This window comes from Microtus oregoni, unplaced genomic scaffold (assembly GCF_018167655.1).
Source record: "Microtus oregoni isolate MIOR12 unplaced genomic scaffold, Mior012 000009F_ref0000495, whole genome shotgun sequence".
NCBI lineage: Eukaryota > Metazoa > Chordata > Mammalia > Rodentia > Cricetidae > Microtus > Microtus oregoni.
The window spans coordinates 11,241,534-11,268,963 of record NW_024543068.1 but is presented as its reverse complement, the minus strand read 5'-3'; the positions used below and the strand labels follow the sequence as shown (position 1 = coordinate 11,268,963).

Genomic DNA, 27,430 nt, shown 5'->3' with positions numbered 1-27,430 from the left:
TTCAGTTCTGAGAGGCTGCAAGGAATTCTGTTTCATAGATGCTCCAGGATTCCTTTAGCTAACCCCTATAATATACTTCTATTTCTAGCCAGCAGCATTGTCCTTCTTATGCAGCAAATGCTACAGATATGAACAGACATATTTAGCATTTTTAAAAGTCCGTTTTAATTTTTCCTTAGAATAATTTTGTAGCCAAAATTTATAAATATATTTTAAAAACCTTTTAATTTCAGGATAGCCGGGTGGTGGTGGCGCACACCTTTAATCCCAGCACTCAGGAGGCAGAGGCAGGCGGATCTCTGGGAGTTCGAGGCCAGCCTGGTCTACAAGAGCTAGTTCCGGGACGCGCACCAAAGCTACAGAGAAACCCTGTCTCGAAAAACAAAAAAACAAAAAAAATTTTCAGGATAATTTTAGGTTTATGGAAAAATTATGGAGAGTCTACAATTTTTATATAGACCACACACACCCAGTTTTCCTTTGTTTATATCTTAGATAGTACCTTTATCATTATATATATGTATATATACATATATACATATATATATATATATATTTTTTTTTTTACACAGGTGTGTTGCTCTGCTGGTTGGAACTTGCTATGTAGTTCAGATTGGCTCCAAACTGGCAATTCTTTCTTGACCTTTCAAATGCTGGGATCATAGGCATCTTCCACCATCCCCAGAGTTCTAGTTAGGGGGTTCCATTGTTGTGATGGAACACCATGACCAAAAGCAGCGTGGGGAGGAAAGGATTTATTTGACTTACTCTTTTATAGCACTGCTCACTACTGAAGGAAGTCAGGACAGAAACTCAATAGGAATCGAGTCCAGGAGTCAGCAGCTGATGCAGAGGCTGTGGAGGGTGCTGCTTACTACCTTGCTCCTAATGGCTCACTCAGCCTGCTTTCTTACAGAACCCAAGACCACCAGACCAGGGATGATACCACCCACAATGGGCTGGGCCCTCCCTCATCAATCACTGGTTAAGAAAGTGCCCTACAGGCCTGCCTACAGCCTGTTCTGAGGGAGGTACTTTATCAGCTGAGGCTTTCCCCTCTCAGATGACTTTGTTAGGAATATTCCTAATGCGCGCTCTCTGCCAGTGCAAAACTCCCAATCAAGCCAAATCACAAGAAACCAAATTAAAGAACATCCAGGTTTAATGGGATTCCTGTGCTCTTGGATGGCCTCAAGGGGAACCTGTAAGCCGCAAACGCGACCACTGCGGGAGTGGTCAAGATTTTGGCGGCTGCCTTGACCCTCCTCAGGGCAGGGGTCAAGTTTTTGATGGGCTGCTTTGACCCTCCTCAGGGGAGGGGGTGAAGTTTTGGCAGGTTCAGGGACAGGGCCTTGAAAGATGGACTTACAGATTTAGCTGTGTCAAATTGACATAAAACTATCCAGAACACCCAGGAAATTAATTAACTTTTACTACATTACTATTATTAACTAAAGTCTATCGTTTTAGCCAGATTTACTCTTCATCTGATTCTCTTTTTTCTATTCCCGTATTCCTCCAACATAGCATTTAGTTGCTGTGTTTCACTTTAGGCTCCTCTAAGCTTTGACAGTTTCTTAGACAGTTTTCCTTATCTTTGATGTCTGTAACATCTAACATTTAAGGAATATTGGTAAGGCATTCTGTAGACTAGTTTTCAAACATAGTTGGTCTGATTGAAAGGCCTCTGGCCAGCCAGTCCCTGGCAAACATGGCTCTGGCAGGCCTTGCCCTTTTCTCCCATTCCTTCTGCCTTGCTACAAACCCTTAGATTACATTCCTAAAGCTAACCACCGAGGTCTATTCCCTTATTTGGCTGTCTCCTCCTGGGGCCGACTATCAAGGTCTAGCTATCAAAGTATTGAAGTCCAGATATCACAAGTCCCCTTTGGCTCACCTAATTAACATGCTCAATTAAACTTAAACACCTCATCCTAACACGGAGTTTCCCTTCTCACCTTTATAAACCAACATTTGACTATGGGCCACGTCTGTCTCCTCTCTATCCAGAGCAGTCCTTTGTCCCTCTGGGACAAATATCCGCCCCTTTCCCTTGTTCCCTTCCCCCTTTCCCCTGTCTTCTATCTCCTGTCTTTGTCTCTCTTTTTTTTGTTTTTGTTTTTTTCAAGACAGGGTTCTCTGTAGCTTTGGTGCCTGTCCTGGAACTAGCTCTTGTAAACCAGGCTGGCCTAGAACTCACAGAGATCCACCTGCCTCTGCCTCTCAAGTGCTAGGATTAAAGGTGTGCACCACCACCACCAGGCATCTCTGTCTCTTATTTGTCTTTCTGGGACAAAAAAATCTCGTTGGTGCTGAGAACTTGGTCTTTGGGGGTGCTGATACTTTTTTTTTTTTAACTGGTTTCCTCTCTCCCTCCCTCCCTCCTTCCCACTCTTTTCCCTTCCACCCTCTCTCTCTCTCCCCTTCCTTTCTTTCTAGAGATTAGACTGGGGTTATGGGTTTTTGGAAGGAAAGCACCATAACGTGTCATTCACATTAGACACCAAGCTCATGTGCTACCAACAGAACTGTTGATGTTAACTGTGATCCTAGCCAGGGTAATGTTTGCCAGGCTCCCAGCCGTAAAGCTGCTTCCTTTTGGGCTCCTTTCAGTACTGCGTTATTCAGAAGGAAGCTGCTGTGCACAGCTGGAGAGGAAACAGGGGTTCTGCGTCAAGAGAGCATATGTCTTTTACAGGAAATTTATCTTTACTTACTAATTTTTTCGTTCACTTAGGATGAGAGTATTAGTATTTCTTTTATGCTTTGAGTGATAATGCAGTATGGCTTGTTTTTTGCTCAAGCCACGTACACTTTTATACGTCTTGAGTAACAATGAGAAGGAAGGTGACCTACTTCTCCTTAATGTCAGCAACCTAAGAGAGATGTGTGGTCTCAGCCCTCCTTTCCCTCCTAACCCACTTCCTAGTTTCCCGGGGGCCCGCCCACCGCAGAACGGAAGTGGGCGTTCCGCAGGGCGGAAGTGCAGGGAGGGCGTGTGTCCTCTCAGAGCCCGCCCCTCCCTTACCGTTGCAGCCCCACCTCTCCGGCCCAGACCGGAAATGAGGTCAGAGAGGGAAACCCGGACTAGAAGCTTCAGCCCCGAAGGAGGCGCCGGGTGCGAGTGGCTGCGGCAGCCGGTGAGGGGAAGGATGTCCGTGAGGCAGGGCCGCGCCTGGCGGGCTCCGGGTTGCAGCGGGGTGGCCCAGGGCACTACGGGGCTGCGGCGAGTGACCGAGGGTGGCGGGGCCTTGCTGCCCTAGACGCGGCTCCTCATCCTGGGCGCTGAGGGTCGGGCGGCCTCCGCGGCGACAGTCCCCTCCGCTCTCGCTGGGTCTTTGGTGGGCGACAGCGAGAGCTCAGGCTTGGTATCCCGAGCAGGGGTCTCCCTGGCCCTTGGGGACGTACTGGGCATGGTGGAGAGCCCTCCGAAACACGGCTTTTCTCACCTCGGTACCGTGACACCCCCTCCCATCCATCCCTTCGCTGTGGGAGCCCAGTCACTAGGACCAGATTTGAGACAGTTTCTGCCCTAGACAGCTGACCCCCTGTCTCGGGTAAGTCCAAATGAGAAGTTGCCTCTTGTCTCCCCTCCTCCCGTCACTGATGGGAGACTAAGCTAGTCTTGGCTGCTTGTGGCCCACCAGCGTCCGGAGTGACTCAGACCAGGGTGTCTCGGGATAGGCTCCTGAAAGTAAGCCTGGAGGTGTGGGTGTGCCAGGGCTCGCTTTCTCTGTCCCCCGTGAGACGCAAGACTTCTGCGCCAGCATCTGAGGACACTTCGTTTAGTGCACTTGTTCCACGTTAAAGTTTGTGCAGTTCTGCCTGAGTTTCAAAGCCGTAGTTCTTTGTTAGAGGCTTAGATTTGCTGCTGTTCCTTCGTGTTTCTCTACTTTGGGTTTAGGGACACTTGCTTTCCAAATCCCATTCCTAGCGTTTTAAGCTATTACCGATTGCTGAACAGAAATGGTCTTTTTATGTGCAAGGCTTTTAACACTTGAGGAAGTGTGTTTGAATGATAGTTTTTTGGAGCTAGGTGGCGGCCCCATTGCTCTTGCAGACGTGACCCATAAACCGGGAAATTTTCCCTGCCTCTGAATTTGTTGACATAGGGACCCCGTGGGAACCGTTTTTAGAAAGTCCTTTGCAAAATGTAAATCGTATGAAGGGATATATGGTCTGAGCTCAGCTTTAAACTCTGATTATGGCCGAGATGTACTCTGGGCTTAACAAGAGCTGGGGAGAAAGAAAGCTGTTTTAGTATACAAAATTTAGGTGTTGTACAGATGGTATTAGATGTTCCTTTTGAAAGTGAAAGTTTGAAAATTGCCTCTACCACTCATGCCTTGAAAGTGTTGCTTCTGCTGGCCAGAAGTCTTAGAGAAGTCACCCTGCATGTTTTAGTTTCATTCCTGTCCTGCTTTAGTGTGATTGGCTCTAAGGTACATAATTGGGGTGACCAACATGAGTAGTCTTAAGTACTATGCTAAAATGATAATCATAATAAAAAAATCAGTGCCATATTCTATGGTGTTCTGTACCTGGTAACTTCCAGGTGGCGGTTGGTACCATGGTAGTACCAGATGTAGGCTTTCTTTTTTCCCTCTTTCTGAGTACCTACTTGGGTAACCACAGATTCTTTATGAACCCTGCAAAGCCTTCCTGATAGCCACCACTCAGATCTTTGTCTCCTCCTTCCCGCAAGCGTCTTTTGTGGGTATCCCAGACCACTGTCTGGCCTTCCATTGTGACTAGATTCTGTCCAGTGCTCCCTTAGCTCTCCCTACCATAGTGTTGAAGTCGTGTGATGAGCTGCCCCTCTCTGGTGAGACACTTTCTCATGTTCAGGCAATCAAGGCACACATTTAATTGGAGGAAAGAAGCAGCTTTGTTTGTTTTTGTTAATGTCCCAATTATCATCTGGTGAGCCATTGAATATGTCGGTTTCAGGTATGTAATGAAACGAGGGCCAGACGCCTTATGTGTGTGGCTTTCGGGCGCATGGATGTTGGAAACAGTGGTGATTGCAGTGGATAAAAGGAGTCTATTTCCCATAGCCTGGCAGGGAGCCACAGTGCCATTATGTGCTTTATAAAATTACTGGAAACACCAGGCTCTTCAAGCTTTTCTTCTTCTTCTTTCTGGCAGATGTGGCCTCATGGATGAGCTGGTACATGACTTAGCTTCAGCCTTGGAGCAGACATCTGAGCAGAGTAAGCTTGGTGAGCTGTGGGAGGAGATGGCCCTGAGCCCCAGGCAGCAGAGACGGCAGCTTCGGAAGCGCAGAGGCCGGAAACGCAGGTCTGACTTTTCTCACCTGGCAGAGCATGCCTGCTGCTTCAGTGAAGCCTCGGAGTCAAGTCTGGATGAAGCCACCAAGGACTGCCGAGAAGTGGCTCCGCTCACCAATTTTAGTGACTCTGATGATACAGTGGTGAGCAAACGGCACCCAGCTCTCAGTGCCATCATTAGAAGTAAGCCACACTCTTGGCATGAATCTGACTCCTTTACCGAAAATGCGCCTTGCCGACCACTCAGGCGCCGGCGGAAGGTGAAGAGAGTGACGTCAGAGGTGGCCGCCAGCCTTCAGCAGAAGCTGAAGGTGTCAGATTGGAGCTATGAGAGAGGCTGCAGGTTCAAATCTGCCAAGAAGCAGCGTTTGTCCCGCTGGAAGGAGAACACTCCCTGGACCTCATCAGGACATGGGCTGTGCGAGGCCACAGAAAACAGGACTTTCCTAAGCAGAACAGGAAGGAAAGAGAGGATGGAGTGTGAAGCGGAGGAAGCGAAGCAGGGCTCTGATGAGAACATGTCAGAATGGTGAGAGCGCCCCTCCTAAAGCAAAGGTCTCCCTGGTGAATTCTCTCTGGAGTGCAATCCCAGGCCTGCAATGAGTTCCACTCTCTTCTAAGCAGGCCATGCTAGTGTTGCCTTTGTAGGCTGGCTGCCTGGAGTCAGCTGCTTTGCAAAGTGCCATTTGCGAATCTGTTTCTCTGTGTCAAGAAGGCTGTGTGTAACAAACAGTTTAAGCCTAAAAATAATTTCAAACATGTATTTTAAACCAGGAATTTGTCTTAAAAAATAATTTGCTGTTTTTTATATCATTCCGTTCATACAAAGCTGCTGCTATTTAGAATCAAAGTATCAGCAAGAGCTGGTGTTGACAGCTATGACAGAGAAAGCACAGGGTGCCAGGTCTAGGCAGTTTGTAAACAGATGCAAGCTAGGTTTGCTCTTTAAGAATCGGCCCACACCGTTAATCCCAGCACTCAGGAGGCAAAGGCAGATTGATCTCTGTGAATTCCAGGCCTACAAAGTAAGTTTCAGGACTGTTAAGAGAATCCCTATCTCAAAAGAGATAGATAGAGAGAGAGAGAGAGAGAGAGAGAGAATGAGAATCATGACTTTCTATACTTTGGGGCTATAATTCTGTTTTCTGCTAGTTATAGTTTGACTGTATTGCATGCATTTCTTAGTTTGTGTGTGTGTGTTTGTGTACATGTATGCATGTGCCTGTGGAGGCCCAAAGTGAATGGTTATGTTTTCCTCTTACTTTTCACCTTGTTTGTGGAAATTGTCACTAAGCCAGAGCTCACCAAGTGGCTTGACTGGGTGGTCAGCAAGCCCTGGGAATCCACCTGTCTCAGCTCTCACAGTAAGATTATAGACATGCACTGCCGTTCAAGCTTTTATGTGGATGTTAGGGATCCACGTTCAAGTCCTCATGCTTACTCAGTGAGCACTTTACCCACTGAGCCATCTCATGGCTTCTTTAGTGCCTGCCCACCTGCCTGCCTCTGAGTGGGTGAGTGACTGAGTGAATTTGTGTATGTATCTGTGTGTAATCAAACTCAGGTCATCAGCGTTGGCAACAGGTGCTTTAACCTACTCACTGAGCTATCTTGATCAGTCCTTGAGTGTTTCCTGATGGCAGACATTTAAGTTGTGTGCATATATAGTGTGGTTTGAAAATAACACCGTGAGTCCTTTTAATCTTGTATCACATGATAAAGTACTCTGGTGGTTGCATGTTTAAAATGTCAGTGTAGTTTTGGTAACTCACTTCTCTCCATGTCAGATCACCCTGCAAACATGGATACTTGGCAGCCTGATACCTGAATATTATTACTAGAGTTAAAATGTTACCTCTCCGTGAGGATGCCTTTGGTGTCTGGGGCAGTTCTTTGTGACACACTGCAGGATGTTTAGCAGCTCTGCCATGTTGCTACCCTTCTTCCTGTGTCCACTCGGATGCTGTCAGGGATGGCCGTTAGGTGGGGTGAGCACTGCAAGTTTGTTAAATACTCTGTATGGTAGGCACTGTACTGCGTGTCTGCTGAATAGTTTTATTTATTCCTTACAATTATGGTAGAACCTCATTATTTGTATTTTTAGAAGAGAAAACTAGGTTTAGAGTTTGAGTAATTTGCCAGGGTCACCTAGTGCTCAGACAGAGTCAAACTGATTTCCAAGGTCATATTTCACCAGGTTTGGCTACCTGTTATGTTTTACAGTGTAGCACAAATAACCTTTCTTAAGACCGTGTTCTTCTGAAATTCCTACCCTCAAAGGCACAAAGCTTAGGTCCACCAAGGCAAGGCTGTGTTGGTAACAATACAAGCCATGGAGGTCTGTGTGCTTCCTCCTTTTCTGAATGCCTTTGAATTTAACTTTGAAACTTTTTCTTTTTTTTTTTTTTTTTTTTTGGTTTTTTCAAGTCAGGGTTTCTCTATGGTTTTGGAGCCTGTCCTGGAACTAGCTCTTGTAGACCAGGCTGGTCTCGAACTCACAGAGATCCGCCTGCCTCTGCCTCCCGAGTGCTGGGATTAAAGGCGTGCGCCACCACCGCCCGGCCTTCTTACTAACTCTATTTTGCCAGTGTGTTCAGCTGTTTTGAAGTAGGCTTACAATTTGACTCTTGTAATTTTCTTCTAAGTTTGATTCTGAGTCCTGTTTATCTAATTTATATGTAGTTTTTGGATTATAAAGGTATTCTTCCCTCATACTCATACTATTTTTAATCAAACAAGAATTGCTTAGCCAACATGTAGCCTTTATGATTCTGAAACATGTTTCTGCATTCAAGGTACTGTAAGATCAGGCATTGACATCTTAGACTCTTAGAACTGAGAATGCAGACTTAAGATGGCCCTTTAGATTGTTGTTTGTGTCTTTTTCTTCTCTGGAATTTCTTGTTAAACTTGAAGATACTGTGTGTGCTAGAGACTGTCAGCTGTCTTCTCTAAGCACAGCTCCAAGCACAGGGCCTGGGCCTGTGGTCCAGCAGTGATGCGTCTGTCTTCTAGCTTTCTATCCCAGGCTGTCAGGCTCTAGGTTCTAATCTGAGAACCAGGAGAAACTGAAGTCAACAAAAGTTCTCATGAAATTCTTCTTTTCACACTGATCTTCTTTTCACACTGAAGAGACCTGACTCTCCTCCGTGGGCTTTCCCCCCAGCCAGGACTTCAGACACTTGTAGAGATAGGGATGCCAAAGTTGTTATCACTGAAGAAATAGTGGGTGGAGTGGCAGTGTGACATTGATCCTGTGTGAACAGTGGCTGGAGGGGGGATTCTAAAAGGAGACCCTCTTGGAGGCTAGATAAAGGGCTCAGCAGTTAAGAGTACTTGTCACAAAGCCTTGAGATCAGTTCTTAGCACCCACACTGGGTTATGTACCTGTAATTCCAACTCTAAGGAGATCCAATACGCTTTTCTGGACACACACACTCACATACACACCTTAAAAGGCTCCCTTGTGCTCTCACTGCCCACTGTTAAGATTATTGAAACAATGGACCCAAAAGTTTAAACTTTTCCCAGGAGTCCCATGCTGAAGCAGGGAGAGGCTGAAATCCTAGTAGTGACCAGAAGAGGTGCTTGCTTTACAGGAAGATATCTCACAGTCTGGACAACTTACCTCACTGTTAAGTTAGCATGGTGACGCTGTTACAGGAGGGTATGGAAACCCTAGGAGATTTCTCTCCCTGATTCCTGCCAAACTAAATAATTCCACCTTCATTTATCCATTTATATTTCCAAATTTCTTTTAAAATACAGGGAAACTAGGTGGTGGGTTTATGGCAATAGTAATGGACACACACTGAGAAAAAGTCTTTGAAATGTGTAATTGAATTATAAGGCATGGTGGCGCATTCTTTAGTCCCAGTATTTAAGAAGTAGAGACAGGAAGACCAGGAGTTCAAGACCAGTCTCAGCTACTTCAATGAGTTTGAGAACAGCCTGGGCTATACGATACTCTGTTTTTAAAAATGAATAAAGAGAATCAAATTTTTAAAGGAATGTTAAATCACTTCTTGACTTGTCTCCATTTATCTGTTGTTACAAATAGAAATGCCCTTGTATTTTTCCCCTAAACACATTCTGTCGAGAGACGGGTGCTTCTTATTTTCTGGCATCAGAATATGTCCAAACTTTCCTCATCATTGAAGTAGAATAAAAATTTTCAATTTTCAAGCTGCTCTTCATTATTACTTATTTTTACTCATTATTACTATATTATTTAAGATAGGGTCTTTACCTCAGGATGACTTGCATCTTGCAATCTTCCTGCCTCAGCTTCCTAAATGTTAGAATTACAGGCTTGTGGCTTCTAATTTGTTTCACTTTAGTGTTGGGGGTTGAACTCAGAGCTTTGTACATGGTGGGCAGGTACTCTGAAACTGAGCCTCCCCCAAGGCCCATTTTATAAGCAGGGCTAACATTAGACTGCAAATAGAAAATAGTTATGATTTGTGTATTACTCCCTGTTGGCAAGTTGATTATGTCAAAATTATCCTACCTTCTGCTTTAAAAGAAGTCCTTTCAAGAATCCCTGTGGCTGCTATTTAATGAAGCTGCCTGGCTGTGCCATGTTTCAGTCACATAGAGATCAAAGTGTTGAACTTTACTTCCTGTCAGTCATGTTGAGGGTTCTCACCATCAGCCCTGTAAACTTACTAACCTTGATCCACCTTGTAAAATTACTGAGATAAGAAGTTGATTATTAACCTTAGCCTAGTCTGTGGGTAGTGTTTTAAGAAATGATGTATTAAGTGCTTTGGATTTGGTTACGTGTATGTTAATTGGCTTTATTTCTAGTTTACTTAAATTTGCTTATTGCTAGCAATTAAAAATTGCTAACAGTTTAAAGCCTTGCTGCTGTTTCTTTCTGCTTTTCTTTCTCTGTTCTGTTCTTCAGTTGTGTTTCAGCTAAGACTTGTGAGGGTTTAGAAATGGGTGTTACATAATAACTTTATTCATGCTTTGTAAAGATCAAGTTATTACTGTAATGTCTTCTGTGTATTTATGGAAGTAAACACTCTGAGATTTTACAAATCTTGTAAAATTAGTTCCTTCAAATATCATTACTTTGTTCAGATTTTCCGAGTATCACTTGTCCCTAAGTGATGAGCTTAGCTGGTGCTCTCTGCTCTCCAGCAGTGCAGTGTATGTATATGTAGCTCTTACATACAGTTTAGTTCTCTTATGAGCAGATTGGTCTCATCAAGAGCCTCCTCAGGTGATGGATTAGAGGCCAGTCTCACAGAAAGAAAATAGTCCCTTTTCTTGGAAGGCAAGTGACAGAGAGGGAGTGCTAGGCCTGTCCCCTCCTTCCCCAGCCCAAGCTGACCTTCTGCAGCCCCTTGGTGCCTCTTGTTTTCTTATTTTTATAGAAAATCAATATCCTTTCTGACACAAACAATAGCTCAGAAGCGAGAATAAATGGGAGGAAGTTGAGATCTCTGTCCATCACCTCTCCCTTGAACTGCCCCAAATTCTTTAATTATGAGTGTGCTTTGCACCAGGTGTTTGTGACAGTGAAATTGCTAAATGAGGACCATTTTAACCAAAGATTGGGTGATCAATAACATTCTATAGCAGTAGCTTGTTGGATCAATAGCATTCATTATTTCATGGTTAAGGTAAGTAGTCTCCTTTGCAACTGGGGGTCATTAATCAGGGGTTACTGGGGCAGTGGAAAGAAAATATGTAGTGTTGGAAGTTCTGTTTTTCTTTTCTGTAAACAGAGATGCCGACCAAGTAAATACTTACCTTTGCAGCTATTGACAGCGTTCACTGAAAGGTACTGGAAGACTAGCACAGACTGCTATGTAGACTTAGTCTGTTCTGATAGTGCATCCTCAGAAACAGTCCCAAGACACTCAGGGAGGCACACGAGATATGACTGTATTTGAAGGTCTGTCTCTTAAAGCCTCCCTTCCAAAAAGAGCTTTGCTAGAAAGTACAGATCTAAACAGTAAATATATAATATTATAGAGCAGAAAATGAAAATGAAGTGGATCATTTCATTGAGTCCTGAGTTCTAGGTTACTGCAACAATTAGGGATTCCAGCATGGGCTTGATGTCCATTACCATTATCCCAGAGCTGAGAGAAATAAGCTGGAGCACTTCTTTAAGGACCCCTGGAGAGCCTGTGCTTCTTAGTCTGCCTGCTGTTAGGAATTCTGTGAATTTGTATTTTAAAAGGCATCTAATAAACAACTTCAACTACCTACTATAATACTTAGGAAAAATCAGACATCTGTACTAGTGAGAAGCCTCAGTGTGTGAAGCTGCTTGCCGTCAAGCCTGAGAACGTGAGTTGGATCTCCAGGACTCATGTGGTGGAAGGAAAGAACCAGTTCCCCACAAGTTGTCCTCTGACCTCCATACATGCCCTGTGACACTCATAAACGCCCCCCCCCCCCAATCAGTCATCAAGCAAATGTAATAGAAGCTGAAAACAACAGGAAAAAATGAAACGTTTGCACACTCACATTACCTGAAACCAGGATGAGAGCTAACCTATCAGACAGGTTTCCTCTGCTGCAGGCTGGTATATTGTGAAATGTAATCTTGTCTGCCCTGAAAATGCAAGACCTTGTGTGCATTCTCCCCAGGCAACCCTGGGTTCAGAAATGCAAATATGGCCAGAACGTCTCAGGTGGTGTGTTAACTTCCTCCTTCACTTCCAACCTATATCTTTCAGTTTTCTGTGAATAGGGAAGTCTGGTTCTTTTAGTGTGTTTGGTGTTTGTGTGTAGGAGGCAGTCAGGGGAAGTTGAGCCTTCAAGCATACAGTTTAGTATTGCATGGCCAGAAAAGGAGAAAGATCCTCTTTGTAGTGCGTGCATTCTAGACTGTCGTGTTTCCTATGCCTCAGTTTGTTACAAATTGCTGGTGTGGGTTGGGGTGAGAGTCAGGTAGTGAGGGTAGGGAGGTGATCCAGTGTCAGTCTAGGAGACCTGTGTGAGTTGAAAACCCAGTAGCCCTGGGAATTATGTAAAGGCCTCCTCTTGCCTCTTGGTGAGGGGTGGGTCAGGCCAAGGAGAATGGGCCTGAGGGCATATATGTATATTTTCTTGGACAGATAGTAACCAGTGACCTTTGAATAACTGGACACAATCCCCAACTTGCCAAATAAGATTACATGGAATTAAAAATCTGCTGCACAGCAAAAGCAATGATTATCAGAATAAAGAGAGCCTCCAGGATGGGAGGAAATCTGCCAACTGTTCTTCCCAGTAATACCCAGAGTCTACAGAGAACTCAGAAAAGTAAACACCAAAACAAATAATCCAGGCAGTAAATGGGCATATTGTTTGAGCAGACAGTTCTAAAAAGAAGTACAAACTCTCAATAAATATGTGAAAAAATGTTCATTATCCTTAGCCATCAGGCAAATGCAAATCAAAACTACATTGACATTCACTCAGTTTTTACCTCAGTCAGAATGGCTGTCAGCAAGAAGTCAAACAATAGCAAATGCTGGCAAGGATGGGGTTGGGGGACACTTATACTGTCTTGGAATGTAAATTAATGCAGGCACAATGGAAATCAGTATGGAGGCTTCTAAGAAAATTAATGATCCAGCTTTGCTATTCCTGCTTATCTACCTGAAGGAATTCATGCCAGCCCAGGACAGAGATACTTTATGCCCATGTTTGTTGTGACACTTTTCACAGTAGTCACGTTACAGACTCAGCCTAGCTGTAAAGAAAATACCGTTTGCAGACACAATGGAATATTATTTAGCTATTAAGAATAATGAAATCATATCATTGCAGGAAAATGGCTGGTACTAGAGATCATGCTGAATGAAGTCAGCTAGGCTCAGAAAAACAAGTATTCTCTCTTATATGTAATCTAGACATTTTAAAAAGGACTTGAGCGGGTGGCGGTGGTACATGCCTTTAATCCCAGCACTTGGGAGGCAGGTGCATCTCTTTGAGTTCGAGACCAGCCTGGTCTACAGGAGCTAGTTTCAGGACAGGCTCCAAAGCTACAGAGAAACCCTTTTTCAACAAACAAACAAAACAAAACAAAGAAACAAACAAAAGGACTTGAAAGCTGTGGAGCAGCCATTTGGGAAGAGGAAAGGGCAGGGGCCCAGCATGGGAGGAAAAGCCTGTGGGAGGGGTGATTAGGAGCTCTGTATGTAGTATACAGTTATAAAGATATCATAATGAAATGTGGAATTTTATACAGTGATTTATGACTAAAAGCATGCTAGAACATGAGGTCAGAGGAATTGGATTAAATTCTGTCTAGTTTCATTTATTTAAAGGAGAAATATTACAAATAATTTGGGACATGTTCACTAAAAGAAAAAGAGGCTTTTGAACACATTCTGTAGAATGATGGAAAGGGGAACATTGTTCTCAAAGTCCAGGGGAGGAACAAACCTTTGAAGACTGCAGTGACAATTAGAAGAATATTATAGGAAGTGTTCACCAGGATACAGATAGAATCATTTTGAAATAGGAAACAGAATTGGAAGGTGAGTATTCAGACAACCAGTATTGGGGAGAAAAACGTACAAGGAAATTTAAGGTATAATTGTAATTACAAAGTGAAGGACAGAATTGATGATATGGAAAACTTCCGAGTCTTCTCAGAATGCAGATGGTGAGAGAGGACATCAGGTCTGGAGGGTAAGAAATCAGAGCCCAGTCAGTGCGTGTATCCTCCCAGTGAAGAACCAAGACATTGGCAAAGAAGGGCTTAAGAGATACAACTGATGGGGGAAAAAAAATTAAACCTGAGTTTAAAATTGATAACTAAAGAAAACAATTCTCTCCCCATACATGTCCTGGTAGTGCGTTTTAAGTTCTGCATTGGCAGTCTGGTTGGACCAGGTATGAAGACAGATCCTAAAAGGGATGAAAATACCATTGCATTCATCCCCAGTGATAAATGTGAGGGGCTGCATTTGCTGGCAAAATTTAGAGGAGAAAAGCTTTATTTTCTTCTTACATATAGAAAAGATAAATTTTATGCGGAAAGGCAACAAAAAGCTTCAGAAATAGGGGCTGGAGAGAGGGCTTATTGGTTAAAAACACTGCTGCTCTTTGAGAGGACCCAGGTTTGATTCCCAGCACCAACATGCTAGCTCACAACCACCTGTAACTCCAATACCAGGAACATCTGACACCCACTACTAGCCTCTACATACACCAGCATATGCATAATACACAGACATACATATAGGCAAAACACTCATACATGTAAAAAGTAAGATTTGTTTAAAAAGAAAGTTTCAGAAATGTAGGTCCCTTAAAAATGAACCCTTACCCAACTAAAGGTGAATTGATGTTAATGCTACAAATAGGTAGACAATGTTTTAAAGGATGGGTGGGCTTCTCTGAGCTCAGCCACAGCCTAGTGTACCCAGCAAACGACACAATTGTCCTAGTCCCTTTCACGTGAACTGGCTAGGTTGCTGGCTGCATTTGTGGTACCATCTAGATGGATTCAGGCTCATGATGACCTGCAGTTGCATAGTCTCCATCTCTACCCAGAAGCATGGTAGGAAATAGAGGGGAAGAGTAGGGGTGTCTTGGGTCAGTGCTTCTAAAATATTTTTAAAGTTTTTGTTAAATACATTATTATGAAATTTGAAAGATTAACCTCAAAGCTTTTCTTATTGTAATAATCATAAGAGCCATATATTTCTGTTTTTAGTTTTAAATATATAAAAATTATATGTAAGAGATAATGTCTTAAGCTTCTTGGCTAATAAATGGGGACAACAAACCTGCATGCTAACTTTATAGTTCAAGTGTGTGTGTGTGTGGTGTATTGTGTGAATATGTGCACTCAGATGTGCACAGCTGGGTGTGGAGCCCAGAAGAGGACATTGGTATCTTCCTTTATCATTGCCCTCCTTAGCCTTTGGTCTGTCACTGACACTGGTGTTCAGTTAGGCTGTCTGGTCAGCAAGCACCAGTGTACTTCTCTCTCTCCACTCAAATGCCATTATTATGAAAAATGCTTCCAAGGACTGCGGTGGTGTATGTACATTCAGTGGTGAGGCCCAGGCTTCTGTCCCCAGTATAGGAGGGAGAAAATTGGAGGCATTGCTAAATGACCCTGAGAGGGATGCAAAATTGCCTCTAGTTGAGAATGACTGCTGAAGATGTTTCTCTACTGAAATTGGGTTTTTACTTCATTGGCTCAGCCTTCTCTAATAAGCATGAATTTCAAATTGAGAAAATGAAAAAAAAACCCAAACAATTGGTTTTTCCTATAAAATAAAGATACCATAGTTTTAAAACTGAGACCTTAGACTCACTTGAAATTATAACCTTTAGTCTTGTAAAAGTACATACAATTCATTTTCGGAATTTGGAGAGAACACTTTAGAGACAGAAGCCATTGAGTCACTTCTGAGGATATAATGCTGAACTGTTAAGTGATGGACCGAGATGGTTATAGTAGACGAAGTGTGGGGGCAGTTTATGGGGCTCATTCCTGTGATCCATGCTTATGTGGATGTGAATATGTGCCTAATCATCTGCTCCACTGAGAGAGCCTCTAATTACAAAGCAGTTCTGGTGGGAAGCTTGGGTGTGTGTGCTGGACGATGTGTGATAAAGCAAAGTGCTACTTGTAAGTGATGTGTATGCGCCAACCACCTTCTTTTCATTCTAATAGGTGGGCGGTGCTGGCCACGCTGGCTTTCTTTACACTTGTGTTATTTCGTTTGGTTGTGCTTCAGTTGCTTTTCCAATAATGCTGTAGTAATTAGATAATACAGCTGGTGGTCCAAACTCCAGGCTCTAATTTTGTGTCTCATTTAAAATGGTGATCATGCTGCTCAGTGAAATATGGAAATATTTTTTAAGTGGAAAGCATTGTAGAGAAGTATGGGGTCAGTTAGACAGTTCAGTGGGTGAAGGTGCTTGCTGCTAAGCCTATGATCTGAGTTCTATCCCTGGATCACACAGAGTGAAAGGAGACAACCCATAGGGCTAGCGAGATGGTTCAGTGGGTAGGGGTGCTTGCTACCAAGGTTGACAACCTGAGTTCAATCTCTGGGTCCAATCTCTGGGTCCCACATGGTGGAAGACAAGAAGCAACTCCCAGAAGTTGTCCTGTTGACCACCATATAAGTGTATGCACACACATACACAAATAAATAAGTGAACCAGAGAACTCACCTTCTCCAAGTTGTTCTTAGACTCCACTAAATTTCCTTTTACCGCCCCCCCCCCGTGACTCTTTTTGACATTTTTTCAGCTGTTAAAAGGGGATGCTTTTCCTAGTGTTGTAAGGCTAAACTCTAGACCTATACTATCCTTATTAATTGAAAGATATTTGTCTTTAGGGCTGGAGAGATGGCTCAGAGGTTAAGAGCATTGCCTGCTCTTCCAAAGGTCCTGAGTTCGATTCCCAACAACGACATGGTGGCTCACAACCATCTGTAATGAGGTCTGGTGCCCTCTTCTGGCCTTCAGGCATACACACAGAAAGAATATTGTGTACAATAATAAACAAATAAATAAATAAATATTTTAAAAAAAGATATTTGTCTTTGGAAAGCACTCTCCTAATTCTTTGTATTCCTCTGCTGTTATTTTGACCCTGAGGATTTATCAAGTGCATCATTTAAATTGCCATTGAGATGATTCTCGCTAGGCTTGGTGCAGACACCAGCAGTGTCTGGTAAACATATAACTGGGCTAATGGGGAGAGAGTCTTTTACTTTCCTATTAGAAACTTTTTTGTTTTCCTACTTTAGGATTGGATTGAGGAATTTTTGTGCAAAGTAATGTAGTTCTCTCCATTATTTTAGAGCGAGCCTAGGAAGAGTTTGTGTGTACATTGGTAGGTTTGGATCTCATAAGCCCATGAGAGAGGGGAGGGACAGGATAATTCCTGAGCAAAAACCAGGAGGTACAGAGGCTGCTCGAGATGCTGTCTCTTTAATTGGTTGGCATTGCATTATCTGCTCTTTGTAGGCTAATTTTCCTTTTTATCTGAAGATTCGGAGGCTAGATTCTGTCTTCCTATTGAGCTTCAGAGGACCACACGTGAGATGGATGCTACAGAGGTGCGATCAGTTTCTCTGAGCAGAAAAGAGATACAGCTTTTTTTCCTTGTCCAGTCAGAAGGCTCCTGACAAAGTTAGAAAAACATTTAAGGCTTGGCAGTGGGAAAGAATATGCAGGAGCCTGACATCTTGCATTCTTGAGCTTGTCTACAAAGGTGCTAAAAGAAAATTGTTTTTACTGAAAGGTATCAGTGTGGTGGTGAACATCTTTAACCCAGCACTAGGGAGGCAGAGGCAGGAGGATCTCTTTGAGTTCCATGACAGCCTGGTCTATGGAGCGAGTTCAGGACAGGGCTGTGTAGAGAGACCCTGTCTCAAAAACAAAACAAAACAAAAGCTGTCAGCCGGGCAGCCTGCCTACCTGTTGGTCTGTCTGCCTACCGGTGCCTTCCCTCCCTCACCCCTTGTTTCTTACTGTTTTTTTTTTTTGTTTGTTTGTTTGTTTCAGATAGGGTGTCTTGAACTCAGCTATCTAAGAGGATGACTTTGAATTTCTGGTCCTCCTCCCTGCTCTTCCAAGTGCTGAGATTGTGCGTGTACTTTCCTTCACCTGGTCTGTGCAGGGCTGGGGATTGAACCCAGGGTTTTATGTATGCTAGACAAGCTTTCTCCCCATTCAGCTACATCTCTAGCCTCTTATGAGTTAGTTTCCAATGAGTGTTAATTTAACATTTTATAGTTGATTAAATTATTCAGAAATCTTACAGTCTTGATTTGTTAGGAGTCATAATCTCAGAGATGGAGAGATGGCTCAACAGTTAAGAACACTTTGTCTTGCAAGAGGACCAGAGTTTGGTTCCCAGTGCCCATAGGGTGACTTAACAACCGTCCATAACTGCGGTTCCAGAGAATCTGACACGCTCTGCTAATCTCTGAGGGTTTCAGGCACATACATGCAGGCAGAACATTCATATACATAAAATAAAATAAATCTATTTTTTTTAAAAAAAAACAATCTCTGAGCAAGAAATGAGTGAGAAGGGCTGTAGGGCTGGACACCTTCGGCCCTAGTTCAGAAGGGACATATTTGCCTTTCTAGCGAGGACTTCTTTCTTGCTCTAGCTTCTTAGTTCTTGTGTGCAAGCATGCTTTGCAGCTCCCACTTTTTTTTTTTTCCTTCTTAGCAAATTGTACTAACAGTTTTCTTTTTGAGTCCTGGAGAGATAGCTGAGTAGTTCTTGTTCTCATAAAGGACCCAAGTTCATTTCCCAGCAACCATATGGTTGCTCACAACCATCTGTAATAAGATCTGGTGCCCTCTTCTGGTTTGCAATCATATATGCCGGCAGGCAGAACATTGTACACATGATAAATAAAATAAATCTTTAGGAAATAATTTCTTTCTTTTCTATTTGGTTTTTCAAGACAGGGTTTCTCTGTGTAGCCCGGCTGGCCTCAGGCTCACTGAAATCTGCCTGCCTCTGCTCCCTGAGTGCTGAGATTGAAGAGACCTGCTGCTGCCACCACCCAGCTAACAATGTTTTGTTTTCTTTCTTAACATGTACTTACTGTTTCATAACGCAAATTACTCTTGAGAGATTACACAGAATTAGAAAATGCTGTCATAATACACTGATTTCCACATTGGTAGAATAATGATAGTTTTATGGAATAACTGTTCTATAGACATAATGTTTTAAATCAAGACTATACATACCTCCCTTGGTCATAGTTTTAGAGTCCTGATGATGTTCTTATGACATCATTGTCATTACAAACTCCATATGGGAAACTCTTAGATAAGTTCAGTCCAAGTTCTTTCAAGAATATTCTCTTAAAATGCTGTTGACACAGTAGGAGAAAATATTTATCATATTTTTTGATCAACAGATATTTTTAGAGCCTGCCCTTTTAATTTAGAATATAAGGATAAAATAGATTCCATGTAAAAATAATCATAGAAGCATTGTATGTTGTAGTGTTGCTGGTGACTTGAATTAATAGAATCTTGATAGACCTTACAATGAAACACCTCTTTTAATTTTTTTGACATTAAAACAATGGGAACATACTCACCGTAGGGTAGAACTTACAATACAGGGATCCACATGCTTTTTCTTTAATGAGCCACACAGGCAGTATCTGAGGACTTTGTAGGCTCTCCATTCTCTGTTGCATCTGCTTACCTTTGTAGTCGGTAAGCCCCAGATGATACATAAATGAATGAGCATAGCTGCATTCCAATAAAACTTTATTTATGTACATTGAGATTTGAATTCTGTGTAATTTCTAAATGTCAGAATATACTCATTTTTGGAGTTCTTTTCCCAACCACTTTAAACTGTAGAAACCATTTGAGGGCTTCTGCACTCATCTCCATACCTCATAGGTCATACCAGAAGAAGAAAGAAAAGGAGAATAAGCTATTGGTTGCTGCTTCCTATGACCTTTTATGACAGTAACTCTAAATGTATTGAAACTTGTATAATATGTAAGAGTTTTAGCATTCTTTTACCTTTGGAGGGGAGATGAGTAAACTTTACCTGTGTCTTCTATGTGAAATTTACATACCAGATTGACGGAATGGGCTGAAGTGAAGTTAGAGAGATGATTGGGATGTTTCCATTTGAAAATGGTTTTTGACTGGAATAGCTGAGTTCTCTTGTATTTTTTTTTTCCTAGTGAAACTAGCAGTGTATGCAGTAGCAGCGACACAGGGCTCTTCACCAATGATGAAGGACGGCAAGGTAATCTTGGTAAAAGTTTAGAAGTGTTTTTAAAGACTTATTATTTTTTAATTTAAATTATGTGTATACATGTGTGTCTGAGTGTGGGTATGTGCAAGTAAGCGCAGTCACCTGTGGAGCCCAGAAGAGGGCGCCAGATCCCCTTAGAGCTGGAGTTACAGGTTGTGAGCTATCTGATATGGGTATTGGAAACCAAACTCTGGTCCTTCGGAAGAGCAGTACACATTCTTAACTCTGAGCTTTTTCTTCAGTTCTGGCACAGTAATCTTGGTTCCAGCTTTGGGACTTTGTCTCAGTGATTGATTCAGTTCAGTAACTGTGGAGTGACTTATTGATGGTGTGTGAGACCCACTTGGGGAACTGTGGACAGTTCAGATTCCCTGAGCTGCTCAAAATCAGATAGGTTTGGAGTTGGTCCCTGGAGTCTGTAGTTTTTACAGGCCCTGAAGTAATTCTTAAGGCTGGAACTTGTGAAAGTTTCTCTTACTTTTAGCTAGTAATATTCTCATACATAATTCTTTTGGGAAGGGTTGATATGTTCTTTTTACTGAGGAATAACTTTTGCCTTATTTAAGTTTGAATGCCTGAAGATTATGATAGAGTCATAGGGATAACCCTGTAGTGCCCTGGAAGAATATTTAATAAGTGTCTTAAAAAGTCACTTAAATGTGCGTATTTTTTCCTGGAGGTACCCTGACTGATAGCCTTTACGTGTGTGTGTGTGTGTGTGTGTGTGTGTGTGTGTGTGTGTGTGTGTGTGTTGCCTTTTGATTTTGTTTGTTTTAGATGTTTTTAAATTTTAGTATATAAGTGTTTTTGCCTGCATGTATGTAATGTGTACCATGTGTATGCCTGGTAATCTCTTAGGTCAGAAGAAAGGCATTGAATCCTGGGAACTGGAGTTATGGATGGTTATGTGTCCCCATGTGGGTATTGGCAACTGACCCCAGGTCCTCTGCAAGAGCATCAAGTGCTCCAAACTAATAAGCATCTCTCCAGCCTCTGCTTTTTAAAATCACCTGTTGTGTTATGTGCTTTCCATTGAAGCATTCCACAGCTGGGGATTAATATTCTTAAATATTTATTTTTTATGTTTTGCGTATGTGTGTGTCTGAGCATATGTATGTGCACCATGAGGGCTCATGATCCTGAATGCGTCAGAAAACTCATAAGATCCCCTGGAACTAGAATGGTGGATGGTTGTGAGCTGCCATGTAGGTGCTTGGAACCAAACCTAGGTACTAATCACAGTAAGTCATCCTAAAACTGAGCCATCTTCTTGGCCCCAGGAATTATTTCTGACCATGCTCCCTTATACATTGCCTGGAATACAAGAGCCCCAATTAAGTTGCTAAACCTAGGTAAGTGTAAGAGAGGGTGCAGTGAAGCCCCCAAACTAGACTACTCTGTGTAGACAAAAAGGTTTATTGGGATCAAACAGCCGAGGCTGCCTCTAGGAGAGGGTGCCAGAGAGAAGCAAGATGGCAGCATTTTATCTGACAGTCTCACAAAACCTCTTCTACCTCAGCCAGTCCCCCACTCCCTGCCTCCCTCCCTCCCTCTTCCCTCTCTTTCCCATTCATTCATTCATTCATTCATTCCATCCATCCATATTTCTATCTATCTATTTGGTTTTGAGGCTTGATCTCTCTGCATAGTCCTGGCTGTCTTGGAACTAACTATGTAAACCAGGCTGTCTTCAAACTCACAAGAGATACTCCTGCTTCTGCCTTCTGAGTGCTGGGATTAAAGGAGTGTGGCACCATGCCCAGCTACAAGTCCTTTTTTAAAAAATTTATTATTGGATTATGAGTGAATTTCCATTCTGCATTAATTCATTGTCAGAAAACATAATCTAATGAGTTTATCTGTTGCAGTCATGTCTTGAGAAATGCTTCTTGATGGGAATGGAACGAGCATGTCATAGTGCATAGAAGCTGGCCATGTTTACCAGTGCCTGTCCTGAGTCCACCTGTGTCTCTGCCTGGTGAGGCACATTGTTCTCAGATTGTGCTCCCCAGACCTGCTCAGCTTCACGAGGAAACTTACTAGTATTTGGTTCAGATCAGAAACTTTGGTAGATAGGGCCCAGCGGTCTGGATGTCATCTGACATGTATCTTCCTTCCCATCTTTTGTCATCTCCTCACTTCCCCAACATCCTGGTTTTCACAAGCGCCTCTGGTGCTTCTGATGCTTGCTGGAGTTTGAGAATCCCTGTTTCCAAGTCAACTGTTTGCAGTGAGACACCAGTATATACCAAAGAGCATCTCCTTTGGTACTTGGTAGTAATAGCTATTATTTGTAGAATGTAGGGTCCATTGCCCACCTTGGGATTTCCACATTAATTTTAATTAATTTTAAGAGTTGTTATTCTCTGTGTTAGTGGCTTCGTGTGTTTGGCATGTGGAACCTGGTGTGTGTGTGTGTGTTTGTGTTTGTGTGTACACATATACATATGTTGGAGGTTGAAGGCCTCATGAACCTTAGATGCTATTGTAATAGTTTACTTTGTTCTTGTGGTTTGGAAAGGGGATGAGGTAGCAGACATGAAGATGCCTCTTTATTCCTGTCTTGTTGGCAGGAGTACACTCTAGTAGAAATTGAGCTGTTATTATGGTAGGTAATTGGAAGTTCAAACCAAGAGGTTTGATATATGGGTTAGTTGGGACCTTACCATTAATGAGCAATGTGGCCCTTTTGAAAAGTCTTAGAGAGCTTTATTGCTTGTTTCTCTGGTTAGTCTTTTCCTGGTAGCTTGGATTTCTAGTTCAAAATGATTTTCTGTCCTATCAAAGAGATAGCAACCAAAACAAAGTATGGGCATAATTTTTTAAAATTGAGCTATACATTTTTTCCCCTCTCCCCTTCCTTCAGGCATAAATTCTTTACTGATCTATTATGATAAAATATAAATATATAAAAATTCCTCAGCGATTTTTGAATTGAGAAACATTGCTTTGAACTCTGTTTATCTAAATGATGGGTAATGGTAAGGAAGGCAGTTTGTTTTTTATGGAAAACACTTGGCCTTTGTCAGGTTCTGAGTTCAAATTCTGTTCATTTGCTAGCTTCACCCTGACTTTTGGGTGTGAGTTGCCTCGCTGTAGGTTAGAGCTTGGGGTTTTCTGGAGAGAAAACATACTTTTGAGTTTTCCACATGGATTCTGAAGGGCTGGAAGGCTAGATCTTAGATTTTACTATTTAAGAGGTGAAAAACAGTCCAGCATTCATGTGGAACTAGGCTGATGCCTTAGTTTTTATCTTAATGTGTGTCAAGAGGGACTGGACAGGTTCTTTTGTGCTTTGGTTTATTTGACAGTATAATAACTATAGCATTAAGAAACCCTCCTGGTGTTTGGATTTTAACATGACAGCTCAGGACATGATCTGTTTCCTTTAGGGGATGATGAGCAAAGTGATTGGTTTTATGAAGGAGAATGTGTCCCCGGATTCACTGTCCATAACCTTCTGCCCAAGTGGGCTCCTGATCACTGCACTGAAGTAGAAAGAATGGACTCTGGACTGGATAAATTCTCAGATCCCACATTCCTTTTACCTTCCCGGCCAGCTCAAAGAGGTGAGTTTGGAGAGATGAAAGTCAAGGTCATGACTTTATGGTTCTCTTTGTGAAGACTCAGCATGCCCTGCTCAATCACTTGCCTGCCTCTGGCAGTGCATTGCTCTCTGAATTGAAGAGTTGGCTCAGGATTCTAGAGGATTCAAGGGTGAGTCTCAAAGCTCAGGGTTCTCCCACTAAGTCAAACCATGTAGACTCTGGGGACACATTTAGGAAGCCTGGCATCAGTCACGTCACAGCATATCCTGCTCTAAAGCTGACACAATACTTCTGGAATGCTCGTTGGAAGTTTGAAAGATCAGTTCTTACAAGGAGCATTCACATGCAAGAAATTATGGCATTTTTAAGTGGATGGCTTTAAAATACTTCTTTAAATGTATTTGTTTTAATGATCCTATTATTGTGTATTTTGACACAAATGCGTGTCTGTTCCTTTGCTTCATTTAAGTTCTAAAGGAGCAGAATTGGGTAGAAAGGACCCATAACAGAAGTGTGGTGACACTTCTCTTTAGTTAACTCCATATGGTGACCAAGTCATTTCACTTTTTGGAATGTCTGGGCCATTGCCTAAGATGTGTGACAATGAACAAGACTGTTTTATAATTTATTTAGCTCTGTAAATGTAGGACTCTCAGGGAGTAGCAATCAACCATTTAGCCAGTTATCTGGTATTTGTTGATGTTTGTTGCTCTCAGTGGTACACCTGTGATCATACTGCTCAGGACAAAGATATGGGCACAGTAAACCTTGTGAAGATGCTGAGGTAAGGGCTCCAGTGTGTTAGAACATCTGTGCTTATGGATCTTGTACGTTCAACAATGGAGGCCCTTTTCTTTCCACAGGATACCATGGTCGTCTGAATCGGTTGCCAGGAGCTGCAGCTCGGTGCCTCAGGAAGGGGCGGAGAAGGCTGGCAGGGAAGGTGACAGATCTCATGGTTTCTCCAGTGCTGTGGGAAGGTGGTAGTCCCCATAGGATTTGCATGCCCTACTGACATTGAAGGCATCACAGGACTCTCTGGAGTTAATGAAACCAACTTAAATGTTCTGGGAGTTAAGTAGGGTGAATGAACGTTATGTGGGATTTGAATGGATCCAAACATGAAAGATAAACACTTTATCCTCGTAAAAGTTCTGACCAAGCACTTGCTGCCGCCTCTGTTGCATATAGACCGCTGATTTGATCTCTCTCGTCTGCACTTGTGATTAACCCTATATTATTGTATAAGTTTTGAAAATCTCTTTTGGCTTCTTTATAACTCCTGAATTCAGAAATGTATTTTTCTCCTCATTTGACTTTTTATTCTAGAATTGATTTAAAAGGAGAAAGCTAAACAACAACAAACAGAACCAAATGAGTACATCTACTCCCTTACACATCAAATAGCACTAAGCCTGCTTCACAGTAGTCTAAGAGCTCTTCCCTGGCCCCCGGGACATCTGCTTTTCTTCAGTTCTGTGCTTGCCAGGGCCATCGATTCTTCCTAACTGTTGCTTCAGCCCACAAAGAAAGCTTAGGTTCAAAGAAGTAAGAAATGTGTGGCGTTTTTTTGCATCCAAGTAGCAGAATAGAGACTTGAACCTATGGTAACTTTATTCTTTTTAAACTAAATTTTTTTTTTTTTTTTTTTTTTTTTTTGGTTTTTCGAGACAGGGTTTCTCTGTGGTTTTGGAGCCTGTCCTGGAACTAGCTCTTGTAGACCAGGCTGGTCTCGAACTCACAGAGATCCGCCTGCCTTTGCCTCCCGAGTGCTGGGATTAAAGGCGTGCGCCACCATCGCCCGGCAACTAAATTTATTTTTATTTTTTAACCTTTTGGAGACAGGGTCTCCATATGAAGTCCAGACTGTCCTGGTACTTGCTTTGTGTCCCAGATTGGCCTTCAACTTGAAAGTGTTCTGTCTAACTTCTTGAATTCTAGTATTATAGGCATGCACCTAGCTCTTCATTCAAATTGTATTCCAGAGATTGAGAAATAGGCTAAGGCAAAGGTTCCCTAGCCAGGCAGGGAAGATGGTAATAAGGAAGAGTTGGTCAAACATTTAGAATGCCTGCTACAATGTTTGTCAAGCCGTGTGTTTGGTTGTCGGTCACAATCATCTGGCTACTACTTTGTGTTGTATTCTACCCAGAGAGTTATTTTCTGAAGTTTTTGGCATGGGGTGGTCCAAGAGGTGAAGTTAATGACTTTGTGTGTGTTTGCCTCAGAAGACAGTTTGCAGGAATTACTTCTCTCCTTCAGTCATATGGATCCTGGAGATTGAACTCAGGTCATCAGACTTGGTAGCAAGTGCCTTTACCTACTGAGCTATCTCTCCAGCCAGATTGTTATTTCTTACCTTTAAATTCCAATTCCAGTCTCTAATTAGAGAGACATTGGATCACTGGAAGAATCCCACCATGTTCGTTTTGGCTTACTCCATGTATAGACCATGGACTAATACCCTTGTTGTAGGATTGGGGAGCTCACTCTTGACAGGGAGCTTCTGTGTAGATGGGGTTAAGGAAGACAGAAGCTTGAGAGTAGACAGTGAGGTTTTACTTTCCCCTCCCATTGATAGGTAAAGTAATGGTCTCCCCACCACCTGCTGCCTTTCTTTAAGCTCAACAAAGGAAGCGCTTTCTGCTTCCGTGGATGTGAGTTAGTTCATCCTGAAGGCTCTCTTCAGTGTGCTTGAGAGGAACCTAGGGTTTATTGGACAAGAGCTAATGATCTCAAGTGAATTGGGTGAGATGTACTTTTTAAATTGGTCCTCATCACCTTAAAGGGAGAGCTGTCATTTCTAGCAGAGGTCATCGCTCTGTTCTCCATGCCCCTCTCCAGTCCCTCTCTTCTCCTCTAAAACAATGATCATAAATAATGAGTTTCATTCACAGCTCCTTGCCAGCGAGCTGCTAATTACACAAAGTACTGCTTGTAATTTACACAGTAATAAACTATAAATTTAACTATTACGGCATTTTAAGTTAATAATTTTTCTGCTATAACAAATAGCTCATTATTCACCCATCTTTCCCCTGGCCTCTCTACCTTCTGTGTCTGATCTGGAGGCATAGCCAGAGAGGTGAAAAATACGAAGAATGTAACGTGTGACCTTCCCCTTGGTGCCACCCATCTTTAGAATCTGACCTCAGAGTAATTTTTCTAAAGCTGGTGGTTCTGTTCAGGTGTGTTTCCTATTCTTCAAGCTAACGCACACACATAGTCGAGTACAAACGCCAGGATACAGATGTGTTTGGGTAGCACCGACACTCATGCCTGTGACTTGTGTCCTTTTGCCTTAGCACTTCTTCTTGTGTGTGACTCTTGTTTCTGTGCAGGTTGCTATGACAGATATCATTGTATGTGCTCCTTAGGGAAGGGTGAGTGCCTTCTGCCACCCTCCAGTGGAGATGTCTGGTTTGCTGTGGTGTTCCCGCTATGCTTTCACACTGCAGTCCTGAGAGCCCTGGATTTAAGAATCAGTTTATACAGCCTTCTGCTTTTACTTTAAAATAATGTTCAAGGGACGGAACACAGTGATAATCTTTGTGGGTTTTGTTTGTTGTGGTGCTTTATGGTGTCATAGCCTCGTGCTTTTTTTGTTTGTAGCACAAGTTCTTTAACACATAGACATGCATTCAGCAGATATTCAGTGAGGGTTCAGTCAGTGTTTGTTCTTGGTGCTTGTTGAGCCTCAGTCAAATAGTTTATGGAGCTTAGTGTGCTCTTCTGCTAAAAACTGGTCCTGTTGCTGAGTGTGCTGACACATACCTCCAATCTCAACACTCGGGAAGCTGGAGCAGGAGTTGGAGACCAGCATTAGCCACACAGTGAAACCATGCCTC

The 27,430-nt window shown here is 42.6% G+C and overlaps 1 protein-coding gene across 7 annotated transcripts in view; it reads left to right on the top strand.

Moving 5' to 3' along the window:
• Window positions 1-3,075: 3,075 nt before the first annotated feature.
• Window positions 3,076-27,430, top strand: part of Gpatch2l (G-patch domain containing 2 like) — a 53,477-nt gene continuing 29,122 nt past the window's right edge. For 6 of the 7 annotated variants that reach the window (XM_041658214.1, XM_041658215.1, XM_041658209.1 and 3 more), the window contains exons 1-5: window positions 3,076-3,140; window positions 5,149-5,820; window positions 19,961-20,025; window positions 23,427-23,603; window positions 24,446-24,525. In XM_041658214.1, the coding sequence (XP_041514148.1) occupies window positions 5,159-5,820; window positions 19,961-20,025; window positions 23,427-23,603; window positions 24,446-24,525 (984 nt within the window). In that variant the 5' untranslated portion in view covers window positions 3,076-3,140; window positions 5,149-5,158. Of the gene's footprint in view, window positions 3,558-5,148; window positions 5,821-19,960; window positions 20,026-23,426; window positions 23,604-24,445; window positions 24,526-27,430 lie in introns of all 7 variants that reach the window. The other variant, XM_041658210.1, reaches the window with a different exon arrangement.